General features: G+C 33.6%; 3 protein-coding genes across 3 annotated transcripts; 2 read left to right on the forward strand and 1 right to left on the reverse strand.

Moving 5' to 3' along the window:
- The first annotated feature begins 8,897 nt into the window (after positions 1-8,897).
- LOC121266342 (DNA ligase 1) lies at positions 8,898-12,011 on the forward strand. The gene is made up of 8 exons (XM_041170145.1): positions 8,898-9,130; positions 9,261-9,350; positions 9,854-9,913; positions 10,028-10,067; positions 10,198-10,291; positions 10,799-10,858; positions 10,957-11,048; positions 11,133-12,011. The coding sequence occupies exons 1-8, from the start codon at positions 9,021-9,023 to the stop codon at positions 11,217-11,219; spliced, it is 633 nt and encodes a 210-aa protein (XP_041026079.1). The 5' UTR covers positions 8,898-9,020; the 3' UTR covers positions 11,220-12,011.
- On the forward strand, positions 11,945-12,700 carry LOC121266341 (stress-response A/B barrel domain-containing protein UP3-like). The gene has a single exon (XM_041170144.1). It carries the CDS (start codon positions 11,953-11,955, stop codon positions 12,607-12,609), a length of 657 nt encoding a protein of 218 aa, XP_041026078.1. The 5' UTR covers positions 11,945-11,952; the 3' UTR covers positions 12,610-12,700.
- Positions 12,701-12,773: 73 nt separating this feature from the next.
- Positions 12,774-17,334, reverse strand: LOC121266343 (protein LOL2). The gene is given in 5 exon segments (XM_041170146.1): positions 12,774-13,056; positions 13,730-13,839; positions 15,328-15,435; positions 17,215-17,286; positions 17,289-17,334. Coding segments are annotated over 5 exon segments (393 nt in total). The 5' UTR covers positions 17,320-17,334; the 3' UTR covers positions 12,774-12,984.
- Between the last annotated feature and the right edge of the window lie 1,076 nt (positions 17,335-18,410).

The raw sequence follows: 18,410 nt of genomic DNA on the forward strand, positions 1-18,410 counted from the left end.
TATTTAACAAATTGTTATTAATGTCTTATTAGTTTGTAAGGTTGCTGAGCATTTCTACCTTCTAATAAAAATGCCAATTGGTAGGTCAATCTTATTTAAAAAAAATTTAATTATTTATTAAAACTTTTGTAATTAATTTATACCTAACATTATTTAAAATTAACTTATGAAGAATATGGAGAAAATGCTACAAAAAAAAATTGGTACAATGCCCAATCAGAGGAGAAGAGAGAAGAAATACGCCGAATGAAAAAACAAAGGTATGCTGAGCTAAAACAAAATCAAAATAAGAGAAACCAAATAGAAACAAGATCCCATCATATTTTATCTTACACTTCAAGAGATGATGGAATTGTTTCTATAAGAGAAATTGGATCTTCTTCAAACGCTCACAATTCTGACAATACTATGAATACAAATATATCTGCTCCTGAAAGGTTAAGGCCTTCTACTTCTAACAGTATTATCAGCATTCCAACAGGTAATACTTCTTTTAGAGGAGTACTGAAAACTATCTTTTTAGAGCCATACCATCTACCATCAATTACTTTATGCCAATATTGTGGAGTAAAAAGATTTCATCATGAGCCAAATGGATTTTGTTGTGCTGACGGGACAATAGCATTAACTTGTAGTCGGATTTCAGACGAGTTTTATCAACTGTTTACTTCTGATTGTATTGAGTCTGAAAATTTCTGTACAAATGTACGTACATATAATAATAAATTTGCTTTCACGTCTTTTGGAGTTAAATTTGATACAAACTTATGCAGAAGAAACAGAGGAATTTACACATTTAGAGTTCAAGGACAGATATATCACTACATTAACAATCTAATCCCTGAAGATGGAAATCCTTCGTACTTACAACTATATTTCTATGACACTGAACATGAGCTAAACAACCGTATAAACAATGCAGAAAGATTAGATTCTTCTATCATTGTTAGGTTGATGAGTATACTTAATGTTAATCCATACTGTCATTTCTTCCGAACACTAAACAACATTCCAAATCTAGAAAACCATACAATCCGTATAAGATCAGATGTTGATCTAGACCAGCGTGTTTACCATGCTCCCTCAGTATCACAAGTTGCAGCTATATGGATAGAAACTGAAACATGTACTGAACAAAAAGGCCGAGATATTATTGTCTTCAACCAAGCAGGTGGTAGTCATATTGTTCAGTATTATTTTAGTTGTTATGATCCATTACAATATCCACTACTGTTTCCTTTCGGTGACTCGGGTTGGCATCAAGGAATCAAAAAAGTCAAAAGAGGAACAATATCATTAAACACTCAAACATTAGAAACCTGTTGTATTGAACATTCGAATAGTGCAGAAGAATTTCTTCGGAATGAACAAATATTGATGGAAAAAAAGAAGAAAGTGCCAACAGTTTCTTGTCGTGAATATTATTGTTTTAGACTACAAATGAGAGACACATATAGATCAATTTTATTATTATCTGGTCGTTTGCTACAACAATTTGTTGTTGACATGTACATTAAAATAGAAACATCGAGATTAGATTATTTCCGTTCAAAACAACATGAAATTAGATCAGATGTATATCAAGGCATTGTAGATAGTATTTCAATTGGAGAAACTAATGCTTCTAAGATTGGAAAACGCATTATCTTACCTTCATCTTTTATTGGAGGTCCAAGAGATATGCGTAAAACATACATGGAAGCAATGGCTTTAGTTCAACGTTTCGGCAAACCTGACATTTTCTTGACTATGACATGCAATCCAAACTGGAATGAAATCTTAGAACAACTAAAACCACATGAAGAAGCTCAAAATCGTCCTGATTTAATTGCAAGAATCTTTAGAGCAAAGTTAGAAGATTTAAAAAATGATCTATTCAAGCAACAAATTTTTGGCAAAGTTGCAGCATATGTTTACACTATTGAACATCAAAAAAGAGACTTACCTCACGTTCATTTCCTAATTATACTTCAGAGAGATTGGAGAATTTATGCCCCTGAAACTTTTGATGAAATTGTTTCAGCAGAAATACCTGATAGAACAAATAATTTACACTTATATAAGGCCGTGGTTAAACATATGATCCATGGTTCTTGCGGAATATTGAATCCAACAAATATATGCATGAAAAAAATGGCATTTGTAAAAATCAATACCCCAAAGAATTTGCACCTACAACAACTATTGGAACTGATTGTTTTCCACTGTATAGGCGTCGGTACAATGGAATCATTGCTAAAATTAGAGGACAAATTTTAGACAACCGATGGGTCGTTCCTTATAATCTGTACCTTCTTTCCAAATATAATTGTCATATTAACGTTGAAATTTGTTCTACAATTAAAGCTGTTAAATATTTGTATAATTTTATTTATAAAGGACACGATCGCATTGCTTTCAATATTATAAATGAAGAAAATAACGAACAAATCGATGAAATCAAACAATTTCAAACAGCTAGATGGATTACTCCACCAGAAGCAATGTGGAGAATATATGGTTTCACACTTAATGAAATGTATCCATCAGTTTATAGTTTGCATTTACACCTTGAGAATCAACATTTAGTATCTTTTCGTGCACATCAAAATCTAAACACTGTTTTAAACTCAAGTCTGTCGAATAGATCAATGTTAACACAATTTTTTTATAGGAATCAAATCGACGAAAATGCCCGAAATTTGTTATATAGAGAATTTCCTGAAAAATTTGTTTGGAATCCAGAATATAAAATTTGGACCCCAAGAAAGAAAAAAATTGTTATAGGTCGAATTATTACAGCTAATCCATTTGAAGGTGAAAGATATTATTTGCGAATGCTATTAAATCATATTAGAGGACCAACATCGTTTGAGAAATTAAGAACAGTTAATGGCATTGTCCTACCAACATATCGCGAAGCAGCTATTTCACATGGTTTATTAGATAAAGATAGCAGTCTAGAAGATTGTTTAGAAGAAGATTGTCTGTATCAAATACCAAATAGTTTAAGACGTCTTTTCTCAACAAATTTAGCATATTGCAATCCTACAAATCCAAAAGAACTCTGGGAACGATTTGAAAAAGAAATGTCTACAGATTTTATTGCAAGAAACATACCGTTAGGAACAGTTAGAAGAATGGTTTTGCAAAATATTGCTTCCACACTTGAATCTATGAGAAAGAATATAAACATGTATCATTTCGCTCCTACTGATACATTTTACGACATCGAAGAATTTATCAATAGAGAAATTGATGACGAGCGAGCTGTCACAATTCCGGAAGAAGACCTACTTGCATCAAATTCCTTAAATTCGGAACAAAAGAATGCATATAATTTGATACTACAAACCTTACTGTCAAATGAATCTGATGCATTTTTCATTGACGGTCCTGCTGGTACTGGTAAAACTTTTTTATACAAAGCGCTTCTAGCTACAATCAGATCAAAAAATATGATAGCACTTGCAGTTGCATCATCAGGCGTTGCTGCATCAATCTTAGCTGGAGGACGAACAGCACACTCAAGATTTAAGATTCCATTAAATGCTGATAAAGATAGTACTTGTAATGTCGTCAAACAAGGAAGTCTTGCTAAATTGTTACGTCTTACAAAGTTGATTATATGGGATGAGGCACCTATGTCTACAAAATATTCCATAGAAGCTTTGGATAAAATGTTACGAGACATAAACGATATAGATCTCCCTTTTGGTGGCAAAGTTATTGTTCTCGGTGGAGACTTTCGACAAATACTACCTGTGATTCGTAAGAGTACAAAAGAACAACAAATCGATGCAAGTTTGGCTTCTTCTTACATATGGTCAATCTTAAAAAAAATCAAATTAACCGAAAATATGAGAGCTAGATTAGATCTTGATTTCTCTCAATACCTGATTGAAGTTGGCAATGGTAGTGCTCCAATAACAATTGATGAAAATATCAAGATTCCACAACAAATGATTGTCCCTTATAACAACGAAGTTGAATCTCTAAATTCTTTGCTAAATGTTGTTTATGGGAATATGTCAAACTATTCAAACAATTTAACAGAGATGGCAAATCGGGCTGTGTTAACTCCCAAAAATCGATCAGTTGACGAAATAAATGCTATTCTCATTGACAGATTCCCTGGCGATATAATACGATATTATAGTTTTGACGAGACAATTGATGCATCTGAACAAGGAATTATGGAAGATTTCTTAAATACATTAACACCGAATGGATTACCACCACACGAATTATTACTTAAGAAAAACTGTCCTATTATGTTAATTAGAAATATTAATCCTTCAGAGGGTTTATGCAATGGAACACGGTTGACATGTTGTAATTTTAGTCGGAATATGATCGAAGCACAAATTTCGTCTGGCCACTACAGTGGTAAAAGAGTTTTTATACCTAGAATTCCATTCTTACCGGAAATAAATGAAACTAATGGCTTCCCATTTAAAAGAACACAATTTCCTATTAGATTGAGTTTTGCAATGACAATAAATAAATCACAAGGACAAACATTAAATTTTGTTGGAATATATTTACCAGAACCTGTTTTCTCGCATGGACAATTGTATGTTGCACTATCGAGAGCTAGAACTTCTGATTCAGTAAAATTGCTTATAAGACCAACATCAAGTACTATTTGTGAAATAGATTATACAAAAAATATTGTATAGAGAAATTGTTTGAAATTAACAAATTCATTGTGATATAATGTAAGTGTTTAGATTCTTTTAATGCCGTTATTATTTATAAACTTGCTAATTTAATTTATTAATATTATAGATTTTATGTAATGTATTAACATTTATCAATTTTCTCTACTTTATTTGCAGCAAACATGCGGACTATCTATAGATCTATTAAAGATATCACTCAAAACACCAGAAATTGGAAAATAAAAATGATTGTTGCAGAGAAGTCACCAAAACGTATGGCTCAAAATTCACCTACGAAGTATCAGAATTTGGTACTCATGGATGTTGAGGTATGAAAAAAATCTATTTCATTACTTATCGTTGTTTTATTTGTGATTTAAGATTAAACAAATAAATTTTTTTTTTATATTTTTATAGGGAAATCGTGTGCAAGCAGTCATTTTTGGGAAAGACATTGACCTACGTGATGACACGTTCAATGTATATCAATCCTACTACATTGCTAATGCTTTTGTCAAACCATTAGATGCAAGACATAGAAGGGAGGCATATGAGTTTCAGTGGATAATTAATTCTCGAACCATTGTCGAAAATATTGAATACGACGAATCGCCGCTTAAACCGCCAGATTATAATATTATTCCTTTCAATCAACTTGATATCTACAAAAATACAGATGCAGAAGTAGGTACGTATTATATAAATATGTCAATATGTTTATATGTTTTTCTTGTTACAAAATAATAATAATAAATTTATAAATTAGATATTCTGGCAATAGCAATGAGCACGAATGCACCAAGACAGGTTAACACAAGCCATGGCAAATCATTGGTGCAAGACATATATGTGATCGATTCAAGGTATGTATTTTTATATCGATAAAAATATTTTTACTTTAATATCTTACAATATTTTTATTATTGTGAATCTAACATTATTTTTAACTTTTATAGTTTAAAGGTTCTACGTTTGGCAATGTGGAATAGATTTGTTCACGATGAATGCTCTGAAATTTGTAATATTATTATGGAAAAACCAATTGTCCTTAGAACAAAAATCAGAGTCTCTTCGCATAACGGTATTTTTCCTTACTATTAACATCCTTATTAATTGTTTATCTTGCATTTATATATTTATTTATATATGTTTATAATGTAGGCTTATCATTATCATCGCGGCCTACGAGTGTCTTCACCATTGAGCCCTTTCTTGCATCTGCCATTTCATTACGTGCATGGTAAATTATATGCCTAAATTAATTTATTATACTTGTTATTTAAATCCAATATAGATTTTATATTAACCTTTATCAATATATTAATATCTTTCAATATATTATCCTATATATTTAGTAGATATTTGTTATTATTTAAATGTTTTACTCTATTTATCAATTCAATTGTTCAGGGCAACAGAAAACAACTCATTACTTGAAGAAACAATTGCCAAAAATTTGGATAGACCAGGTGCATCAACTTCAGGCAGTTCTACCGATTCATTAGTGAAAATATCAGAAATTGTGGAAGCTTTAAAGTCTATTCCAGCAATGACGGTATAATTTACATTTATCGTTTTATTTGATTAGTCAAAATAATTTCTATACAATTGTTTCTTTTTATCATTTTTCGAAATATAGAGATTAAATCTTACTTTTTATCAAATGAAATTAGAAGAAAAAAACTTGTAATTTTTGTGTTATGAATTTGAAATAATTCTTATGTTTTAACTAAAAATATTGGTTGTTTATTACCTTCAATTAATATGATATTATTACATCTTTATTGATACATTTAATTGTCTATTTTAATGCAGCGATCAACATTTATGATTAGAGGGAAATTTACAATATCTGATCTGCATCAACCATTTTTTTACTTATCATGTGCAAAGTGTAATAAAACTACTGGATACGAGAAAGATGAAGAGTTCTTATGCTATAATTGCAAAGAACTAACAACCGCACAACCAAGGTAAATATTTATCGTGATATTTTAAAATTAACAATTTTTACATTAAAATTATAATATACTATTTCGTAATACGAAAGAGTAATAACTTATTTATTATTTATAGATCTCGTGTCTATTTGGAAGCATTCGATGACAGTGGCTCAATTGCAGTAGTGGCCTTCGAACCTACAGTTGAACGAATTCTTGATTGTACAACAACAGATATTGTACAACATACAGAGCAGGTAAAATTTATAATTTCAGACATATTTAACAAATTTAACAAATTATTTTTTTATATGTTTTTATCATTACAGGAGGATCACTTGTACATAGAGAACATTACAAATAAAATCGAAGATAAAGAATGGACGATTGTTTTGAGTGCATCTATGAATGAATTTGGAAAACTGCGCCAAAACAAACTTAACGTATTATCTGTGAATGACATACCTGGAACAGCAGAGTAGTTATTTCAAAAATTTTCTTTTAGACTTTCAGTTATTATAATGTATAATTATAAAGAATTCATATGTAATTATGAGATAGCTCCTGCTTTCTATTTGTAATTATGATGATAATGCATTATCTTCAATAGTCACTTTTTTATGTATAATGAAACATTTTCTAATTATAAACAATGTGAATCTTAAAATATAAATAAACTATTAGATTTTATAATTATATATATGTATATTAAGCTATTTTTTTGTATTACATATTCCCCAATTTCATAAATATTGTTTTTTAAATATTTTTTCTTATTTTCACATTTGGGCACACGTGCAATGCACGTGTTTCCCTTTACTAGTATATATATAAACATGTACGTTGTGTTTGTGTGTGTGTAAATTAACCCTATATTCTGCAAACCCAATGTGAGAAAATAGACTTCATTAGTTCTAGAGAGTGTCAAACCTTGAATGTACATGTTTATGGTGCCAAATAAATTGATTAATTTGTAATAATCCATCCAGCCCTAGCTTTGCTAATGATAAATCACCATGCATGCACTACAGAATCGATTGGGAGGACAATTTCCATAGATGAAAGAAATGGAATGGTTAATTTGAGAGCTTAATAATAAATGATATATTCGGCTACCTTAGCTTGTATTTTACACCCAAATTTGATGATCATATGCGAAAAATCTGTAATTTTTGGGCAAAAAGTTACGCCGATAAATTCATACCTATAGCACCGAATAATCCGTCCTATAAACCTATAAATGTTGAATCGGCGATATGGGAGAACGCCATAAATGAGTTCTTGTGTCATATACAAGTTGTATTTTCCAGCGAAAATAGTGTTGCAGCTAATTTGACTGGCGGATCTCAAATCGCAGAGAACGAACCCTCTTCGTGACGAGCAGACGTTCGCAGGGTGCACCCAACATTTTTCGGTACTCAAATCGACTTGGATGGAAATCAATAGCGGCAGTTACCACCCATAGCCTTTTCGGTGTGTAGATCGACAGGAAAAGCTGGAATTTTTGGCGGCTTCCTTATGACGAAAAACAGAGCAGGTGTTACACTCATTTTCTGGCGTTTCGGCTGCGATGTAAAAACTGTGGCTCAAGGCATTTCCCACAGTTTTGCTCCCAGTTACGGCGAGTATCGAGCGCCGTAAAAAGTATGGCCTCTTGTACCAACACTTATTAACCTTTAACATATACGAAATTTATTTTATTTTTTAAAAAGACAAAATACACTGTGGTCCGATGCATCGTCCTATAAGCATTTTCCTTTCCTTAAACAAATTCCTTGGGTTTTCACTTTGATTGGGCCCAGATCAAAAGATACGTTGTCGTGTTCTCTGGTGCGACGAGGCTGCACGCTAGGAATTTCACCCACTTTTTTTTTGGATGGACTTGCAGATTTTATAAGAAAATGATAAATGTACTTAATAAAAATTTATAAAAAATTTACTTCACCAAATGTTAATTATTGATATAATAAATTTATGAAATTTGAAATATAAATTTTGAAATTTAAAAGAAATCTAATAAAATGAGTTTTATAAATAAAAATATAAGTAATATTGTAAATATATGTAATACTACTCATTTTATAAATATATTATTTTTTAAAAAAAATTATTCATCATCTTCACACATTATACATAATATTTTTTTTTAATTTTTTTCTTACTAAATGTGTGATATATAGATATGAGTAGAAGAATTAGTTTTAGAAAAATAAAATAAAAAAAAATATATTTTAAAAAATTAAACAAAAAATTTTACGTGTGGTGTGTAGAAATAAATTTTCATGCGCGCGCCATAACAATTAACAACCTCACTCACTTTTCAAACGGCTTCTGAAACTTTTATCGACTCAAAAGACTGAAGAGTCGAGAGGTTGACAGTTGTTAACATTTCAAAAGTGAATCCCAAAACCCCTGTTTATGAGCCTCAATTTCACGAATGTCGACGTCCAAAGCAAGAAGCACGAGGAAGGAAGGATCCGAGTCCGAGCTCCCCAAACCGGCCAAGCGGAACCCAGTCGATGATGAATTCGATTTCGACTTCTCCAAGTTTGTTACCATGAATAATACTCTTTCTTTTTCTCTCCTTTCATTTTCCGTGTTTGTTTGTTTTGTTTTTTTGAGTTTTCTTGTGGAGATCGGGACTGAAATTTTGGCCGAAAAAATGGTGGAATCGCAGTGATATCAAAGGCATTGTGTCGGCACTGCACCAGATCAGAGAGAAGGCTCAGAAGGACGGTCAGAAGAAGAACGAAGAGACTATCTCCAGGTAATACGCATCGTTTTGCTCATATCTACGAATTGATCTCATCGATAATAAAAAACTTTGGCAGGATTCTAATGATTCTAACAAATATAGAAATCGAAGATAATATTATAATGAATCCTAATGTTATCGATAATTTCGCACGTAATGTACATTAGCGAGAAACTATATATACGTTTTAGCGAGACTCAGTTTCTCTGAGCCCTGATTGGCTGTATACTTGCATTTGAACATACCTGAAGGATTTTATGATCCGATGCTATTCCAATCGTATATTTTCATCGATAAAAGTACATTCTATTGTTCGTTTTGTTTAAATCCTGAAGTGTGAAAGTATATGTTCTTAGATGTTATAAATTGCAGATAAATTTCTCAATAGTTTTTTAAAGGTATTACTCTGCCTTTTCTTGCAAAACAAAAACTGATTAGCTTAAACCGTGTGCAATCTCTTGGGCCAATTCCCACAACGTTCACTTTTGTGACGATTAGTTGTGTTTTGGTGACAGTGTGGCCTCTGAGATAAAGTCAACAATTGATGTGTTGAAGTCGAAAATTGAGAAGGATAGGTAAAGTGTAATACATAAAAATGAACTTTTTAAACCAAATTTGAAGTATCCAAGTTGTCTTAATATTGTGATATCTTCATCTAATTAAATGCTATTGTATCCTTCCATTGTCAGACAAAGTTTTGCCAAAGCACTTTCGAAGAGTTCAAAAGAGGTCTGTGGCCAAAGAGCTCAAAATAGATTGCCAGCAATGACAATCTCAGTACTTGTTAGTTGTTATTCAGTTTACAAATTTTATTTAGCCAAAGAATTTGACTAAAAATTTTATAATTGAATATATCTAGTGTGAAAGCTGCTTGAAGAATGAGACTGCAAAGTTCCAATCACTCTATGAGAAGTTTTTCAAGGAGAGAGCTTCTCATCTGCAGGCCTTAAAAGGTACTAACCAAGTTATCTTTTGTAGCATCACTCATACAGTCATACAAGCTCTAATTTAGAGATTGGAAACACATTCTTCTTTTTTTTAATCTAGAGTGGCTGCTGATATGTCAAGTGTGGTAGTTTTATGTCCACTCTACACAGTTTCAGACATAAGATACACGATATGATGATGTATATTAGAAACTGCAGTCAATTCAACCACCAGCAATTTTGAAGAAAATTAAAGCTCAAATATATTTTACTCCTACGGTTAATTACCATTTATTATCGATTTATTTTTCTTTCTTTAATAGTATAAGTAAACTTCTTAATGTTGGAATATGATCGGATCTTACCTTTGGTTTACTGTCAGACAGACCTAGTCCTTCCTACTGCTGGACAGAGCAGTAGATAGGTGCCTTATCATGTCTCTGTTTCAAATGATACTGAAAGAAATTTCGTTCTGAACTACTAGTTTTGGTTGGAACTTGGATTAGCTGCTAATTGGCAGGTTCTGTTCGACAGATACCATTTCAAGATTTGAAGAAGAAAAGGAAAAGCTATTCACTCGATATGAACAACTAAGTGGGCAATCCTTCCTCCCATTTAGTGAAACATAATATCCTGTAGAAACGCTGAAACATATTATCGGCTAACTTTGTTATGTTATGGTTTGGTAACAGGGAAGAGAGAAAGGACTATGATATCAGAACAAGAAAAATCCTGTGCTGATAAAATTGCTCAATTGGAGTCGTCCTTAAAAAAGAAGAAGCAGGTATACTAATTAATTGAGTTTCCTGATTGTTAGAGCTGCTCTTGTACACACTGTTTTGAGCCCCACTTGTTTTTTCGAAAACAGGATGACAAGACTTTCAGCATTTTGAGGAAAACCCTCGGCTCCTTTCTGGACAATGCTTCAGATGAGGACTTCCCACCTGATGATTGAAGATTGCTTCAACAGAGTGCTGCAACCTCTTTCAACCTCGTTGAAAAATGGGCAGGTTTTGATTTCCTATCTCTAAGAAACCTTTATAATACACCTTCCACTTTCATGCAGGAAATAAAAACACTCTTAAAAACTTGCCCTTGTCTGGATGGTTGCTCTTATAGTTCTTTACATTCCCTTGATTAATTCTCATCCTACCAACTTGGATTGTTAGTTCTGTTTAACATTTTTCTCCATGAATTTAGTATATAATGATATTACAAGTGAAGAATTCCATGCCATAACATCATGAGTAGTCACACCGGCTTTCGTCCTTGCCACCATTCTTTTCCTTTTGGCCACGATGGCAAGGCGCTATCTCCCTTCTTCTGACAGCATAGTTGAACTGTTGACATCGGCCACGGGCTGAACCGCCGGATATTCTAAGTTCCAGGGTTGGGTCGGAGAGAACCAGTGTTATTTTTATTCAGAATCCAAAAAACCAAAATATAAAATAGTCGTTTCGAATTTTTCTTTCTGCAAATAAGAAATTTCATAAAAAATTGTCTTCTTCCAAAATAACGTATTCAATTAATTTAACTTTTTTTCGGCCACGTCATCAACTAGACTTTAAAACCCGATGCTGCGTCTCAACTCACGAAGTCCGCAGAGTCTTTCGCCCTTCCCCCTCCATTTCCCCTCACTTTACCACCTCCCAAACATCTCCCAATTCAAATTCTAAATTCGATCACAGATGTCATCCCAAACCGTCGAACACGTCGTCCTCTTCAAGGCTAAGGACAACGCTGACCCGTCCAAGATAAACGCGTGGCTCGACGCGCTCAACGGCCTGATCTCCTTAGACCAAGTCCTCCACCTCAGCGCCGGTCCAGCCCTCCAAATCCGATCCTCCTCCTCTTCCCTCGGCTTCACTCACATCCTCCACTGCCGCTACGGCTCAGAACAGGACCTAGCTGCCTACTCGGTCCACCCCAGCCACGTTAGCGTGGTCAAAGATCACGGCCAGTCTCTGATCGACGACATCATGGCCGTTGATTGGTTGGCCGCCGCCGCTCATGATATCCACCCACCGCCGGGGTCCGCTATCCGAGTCACCTTCTTGAAACTGAAGGAAGACCTGGGCGACGATGTAAAATCGGAGATCTTAGCGGGTATTAGAGGAATTAAAGAGAGGTTCGGGCAAATTACGCAGTTTACGTCTGGAGAGAACTTCTCGCCGGGGAGAGCCAAGGGATTTTCGCTGGCGTGGCTGGCCCTTTTTCCTGGACGGAGTGAGCTGGAGTCGATGGATTCCAACGAGGATCTGATATATTTGAAAGAGCAGCAGAAGGATAAGGATTTTGTGGAAAGTGAACTCGTCGTTGACTATGTGGTTCCGTTACCGTTGTAGAATAGATATTGTCAAGCCGATCAATTTCTAATTTGTATTAGTTCATAATATAAGGACTTAATAAAATGTGTATTTATTTGCAACAAAAAAAGTGTTTTGGATTGGAACTGTTTGGGCAAATCTGACAGGTTAGAACTAAACCAGCAAAGGTCTCGGCGAGAAGGTTGACAAGAATGCCGACTGCTGAGTGAGTGATTCGTCTTATAATTAGTAATTTAGTAGCACTCCCGTAAAACAAGTTTCACTAATTGAGTGATTCTATACATCAATATTTTGAAGGATAATTATAGAAACTCCTTTTAGAAAGAATGGAAATAAACCAAAAACGGGGAACTTAGTGACCAGCGAATGTGCCAAACAGCGATAATAAGTAGTTCACTGAACAGGCTTTGGTGGAGAGGGCGGTTGCCCCTGCTGTACAGACCACGGAAGTCGCCTGTTGTGCTCCTATAAAGGAAACATATTAACGTTAATCAGTGTTGAGAATGACCTCCAATTAATTCCCTACATATTAAGCACAATCAATCATAAAATGTCGGCTACTCTACAGAGGTTATATGCACTGTTCTATCTGCAATCAGTGTTTGCTATGTTATAGGTGTCCATGGACATCTTAATTACTCTCATCTCTGTGTTTGAAAAGTGTTGCTGAAAACAGAATCTTTGTATTGTAGGATTTTTAAGTTATAACTTTCAGCACATAGTACTAAAAACATGGCTTTCTGCATATACTCTCGTATGCTTGTAACAGTGTACATCAATTTTTAATGTAACTGTCCTTTTCTTTATACATCCCCCCTCCTTTTCCAGGCAAAAGACGGGAAAGTTTATCCTAGTATTGCACAACTTGAAAATAGAACCATGACAATTTCTTGATCCTGCTTCATGAGACAACTTTACTTTTATGAGCAACTTTTCACAGAAGGTTTAGTTTGCATATTAACGGGCATAAATCAAAATGGTGTATTAATTTGGTTGCTAGTAAATAACCAAATGTTCTGTTTAGAATACCAGCCTATAGGAAACTATTGATGCATAGGCATAGTAACCAAAAGTAATTGAAAATAAAATGTCTAGATACGTGGGAATCTACATATTTGCAGACAAGTAGTTCACATACTGTAATTTCTGTCACAAAAGTGCAAGAGGAACACATGACTGATGATGCTCCATATGGGTACATCAGCAAAACTTCACAGCTGCCACATTTCACTTGCCCAACCTCATGAGCTGAAAAAGAAGAATCATTCAAAATCATGTCTTGCCAAATTGACAGTAACTACTAATATGGCAGTCTCCAAAGAAGAAATTATCTTTCACTAGATAGACAATAGGTTATATAAAAACTAAAAGGAGAAACTAGACAAGAAGGAGACTTGACTTTGATGCATGAGCACCCATCTGATTGACCAAAGGAAAAGTTATTCGATAGAATCATTTGAAACCTATCTCAGTAGATTGGCCTTAGGTGCACTATTGGTTTCGTACACAATTATATATCCAGCAATCAATATATGTGGATCATAAAATCAAGTATTGCAAGTGTTTTCACCCAAGTTAGAAGGTCATTCCCAACACCAAGGTTTCAACTTATACTCTCTAGTTGGATGCAAAAATCTCAATGTGCAATTTAGACTTACTAGACCCAACTTCAGATAGATCTTGAGACTTTGTATCTGACATATCTCCAATAAGAACTTTGGTAATACACATAGGCATGTGGCCTGACGGGGAGGCACAAAAAGACAATCTCGTGATCTATGCAAAGCCTTGCCACACCAAGTGAAGTTTGTACCTGGATATGTAAAGACTAGAGAACAAGTACTATGGGGGTGTTTCACCTCAGTTAGGAGTTTAATGCAACAACCACTATGGGTTTTTTCAATAAAATTCCTAGGGGGTTGGGCATCTGGTAGGATTTTTTTTTTTTTTTTTTTTTTTTTTAATTTTATGTCGAGGAACCTCTCCTAGGCAGGGCCCTTTGGACCCACCCTTACAGAGTAAACCTCGGTCCCATGCACTGCACCCTCAGAAGTTTCCCTATACAGAGTACCTCAAGTACTCTCAAACACTCACTACTATTATTTACTTTATTATTACTTTTCACCTACTTTTTATTACTATTCAATATTCTATTATTATTTTTTCACTACTATTCACAAACATTCTCAACACTTCTCAAGTATTTTCACTACCCAAACCCAGCCTAATCATTGGTTTTTCACCAGAAGGTGTGGCCCCAAAGGATTGTTTGCACTCATGAGGTATTGAACCTTGGACCTTGAAGGGAGTGATACCCTAAGACCAAGGCCTTCACCACTTTGGCCAACCCCTTGGGATTAGGATCACTGAGGTAGCTGCAAGAAGGCAAAATACAGACCTCTAGACAATTCATAACCAGTAAAATTGTTCCTTCATATTTTAAGAAAAAAAGAAGAATAACATTTGTTCCTTCAAGTATTGAGGTTGTTCCTTCACAACCAATCATTAAGGATGGGCATCTGGTAGGATCATTGAGGTAGAAACAAAAAGCAAAATACAGACATCTCGACAATTCATAACGTGCAAACTTTGTTCCTTCATATTTGGGAAAAAAACAAAATAATATAAACTAAAGAAATCTGTCACCATTTTTTTTCAAAATATTGACAGAACGGCAGGAGAAGTATAATTGCTAATGACCAGGGAATAATTACAGGAGGAAGAGAGAGTAGGAACCTTCAAGTACCAAGTTGACTGTGTCACAGCACGAGCATTTGACATGCTTGGCTCCTCGAGGATACTTCAGCAGATGACGGCAAGAACCACAAACCATCTGAGCCATTTCTGCATCAGAATAGCATGGTTCAGCAGTTGAGAGACTTTAAAATTGACTACTTCTATTGTTTAAGAGAAATAGTTTGGGAAACATCAATATGTATTGATGAATTAAGTTCTAGGTCAAAGACATGCTTCCCCAGCAAAAAATATTCAGTCCATTCTAACCCCTTCCGGTTGCTAGTATCTGAAAACAGCCTGGCCCTAATGTCATCATCATTGTCATGTCTAGGTTAACATAATGAAGTTAATTGCATATGCAAATCTAAAAGGGGACGTTTTAAATCATCCTACCAGTTCTTAACACAAAATACATGAAAAACAAGAAGTGTTTGTGTATGGTGGAGGAAGAGTGTAAGGGTTTCATCATTGATCATTCCACTCAATGCAATTGAAGGTGATTTAAAGAACAAAAAATTTCCTCCTGATTTCTCCCCCCTGGCGGCAAATATTCAACAATAAAATTCAACATTGAAAGGATATAACTCTCATGATCTCTTCACAAAAAGAACTCCTCAGAAGGACATGAGTCTCCATACCTATACCGGTGGTGAATCAGAGAGGCAGGATGCCCTCGTAAGGGGAGGGGAGGTATCGTAGGAATACCAATACCATCCTAATACAAGATGCATAAAATACCTAGCAAAAGCTAATATAAGACATTTAGAGAGAGCAAGTTGAAACACCCTATTAAGGCAACTAGAACTCCTAGTCTTACTCATGATACTTGCTACTAAACTCATAGCTTTTGGCTAGTCCAATGCTAGTGTTCTAACGTTTGGATCCATAACTCCTCTTACCTCATCTCAACTCATCATTACAACTTTTTCAAATTCCAACACAAAATATAATAAACAATTCAACTTTTTCAAATTCCAACACAAAATATAATAAACAATTCAACTTTTTCAAATTTCAAAATAATAATAATATTAAAAAATAATATTCTAACAATAATTTATAATCTCAACTCAACTCACTTCAACATCCAAACGCAACTCTTAAGTCTTTATAACCATCGTAGCAAGTGGATGCCTAGTTCTCTTACAAACATCCACGGACCATGGGTTTAACCTCGGGATAGGAATAACTATAGGAATCCGTGCCAGAAAGCTCAAGCGAGAGGACTAATAGGCACAACAGATTCAAATGATAAGTTTAAATGAAAATGCCCTTAAAGCTAGAGACAATAGTCTCGTTTGTTTTCATAGATGAGATGTATTGAGATTAAAGTTAAAAGTTGAATAAAATATTGTTAGAATATATTTTTTTAATATTATTTTAGTTTTGAGATTTGAAAAAATTGAATTATTTATTTTTTTAAGTATTATTATTTATTTTATTTTGTATAAAAATTTGAAAAAATTGTAATGATTAGATGAAATAACTTAAGAGGAATTTTGAAACCAAACAATAAATTTCGTGGGTAATAAGATGTAATTTTTCTTTTTTTCTTTTTCTTTCATTTTACTTTTCGAAATAGGAGCTGCTATTAGAACCCAGATATTCATCCATACAACTCTTTTGTACATCCAAGTCTTCATATTATCCAGATGTTACGTGTTCGAGATGCACCAAGTTTGGGTGATGACCCAGCTGATTGTCTAGATCACAGTATTTGAAGGCAATTGACAAACCAGCATAAAGCGAATCACCGAGTGGGCAAATTTCAAGAGCATAAAAAAACTCATTGATAGCTGCTAATGACGCCCCTTGTATATATACATAAATCACAAAGAACCAAGAACAGTGATAGTCACTGAATAATGTTGAGAGAGAGAGACTCACCGGAAAGTGGTGGTTGTAGCGGTGACTGGGAAGAAGGGAGAGGGATGGACTGCCAACCTGGTGGTGGCCCTCGTCTTCTTCTGATTCCACTTCTTTGCTCTCCATCCCCTCTCTCTCTCTCTCTCTCCCCTCACCCCCTCTCCCTATCTAGTCTCTCCCTAGACCTGCAGAGTGGCGTCGTTCTCGTTCTAGTACTTAACCCAGAGACTGACCTTCTGATCCTTTGAACGACGCCGTTCTCTCGTGAAAAATAAAAAAAAAAAAAGCAAAAAAACAAAAATTCAAATACATTTCAAGATTGCTCTGTTTAGATATTAAAATTATTTCATCTATTCTCATTATTATAATTTTTTTAAACTTTTATAAAATATAATAAAAATTTCAATTTTTTTAAATTTTAAAATAATAATAATATTAAAAAATAATATTTTAATAATATTTTATTCAACTTTTATTTCAACTCATTATCCAAACTTCACCTAAAAAGCTACCGATAAAAGTCTGGCCAAAAAAAAAAAAATTGCGTCCAAATTTGGCAGGGACAAATACTAATACAGAATTAAAAAAAGAAAAATGACTTTGATCACTAGAGCTAAATGAATTCGTTGTTAGAGCATCCACGTTGACCTCCTATATTATTTGTCAAATTTTAGTAAAAAATACCTATTCTCTATTTTACTTAATTTTCTAAAACCCCCTACATTCCACTCTTTATTATTTCTCTATTCTATTAAAATAATATTTATTTATTATTATCTTAATTCATTTCTTTTAAACTTTTTCTAAACAAGAGTTATTTGTTTTCTTCATATTTTTAATTATTTATCTCAAACTATTATTTTTTAAAAATCTGAAATTATTTATTTCTAACAAAAGATACTGTTTTTGACATCTATAATTTTCCATTAATGATGAACTCATTTTTAAATGACGATAAAAATGTAATAACAATGATAAAAATATAAATAACAATAAAAAAAAAGTAAGTTATAAAATAGTTTAAGAAAAGACAAATAAACTATTATCACATATCTAGGGGAAAAAACATTTAAAAGAAGCAAAGAAGAAAATAAAGGACAAAAAAAGGAAGTAAGTTTAGGAAAAGCTATAGTAACTCCCCAAATTATAGCGAAGTTAAATCTATCCCTCAAAATGCATAGCCGGATTAAAAACCTTTGTTTAGATTGCATCTTCCG

Source organism: Juglans microcarpa x Juglans regia, chromosome 5D (assembly GCF_004785595.1).
Source record: "Juglans microcarpa x Juglans regia isolate MS1-56 chromosome 5D, Jm3101_v1.0, whole genome shotgun sequence".
NCBI classification, from domain to species: domain Eukaryota; kingdom Viridiplantae; phylum Streptophyta; class Magnoliopsida; order Fagales; family Juglandaceae; genus Juglans; species Juglans microcarpa x Juglans regia.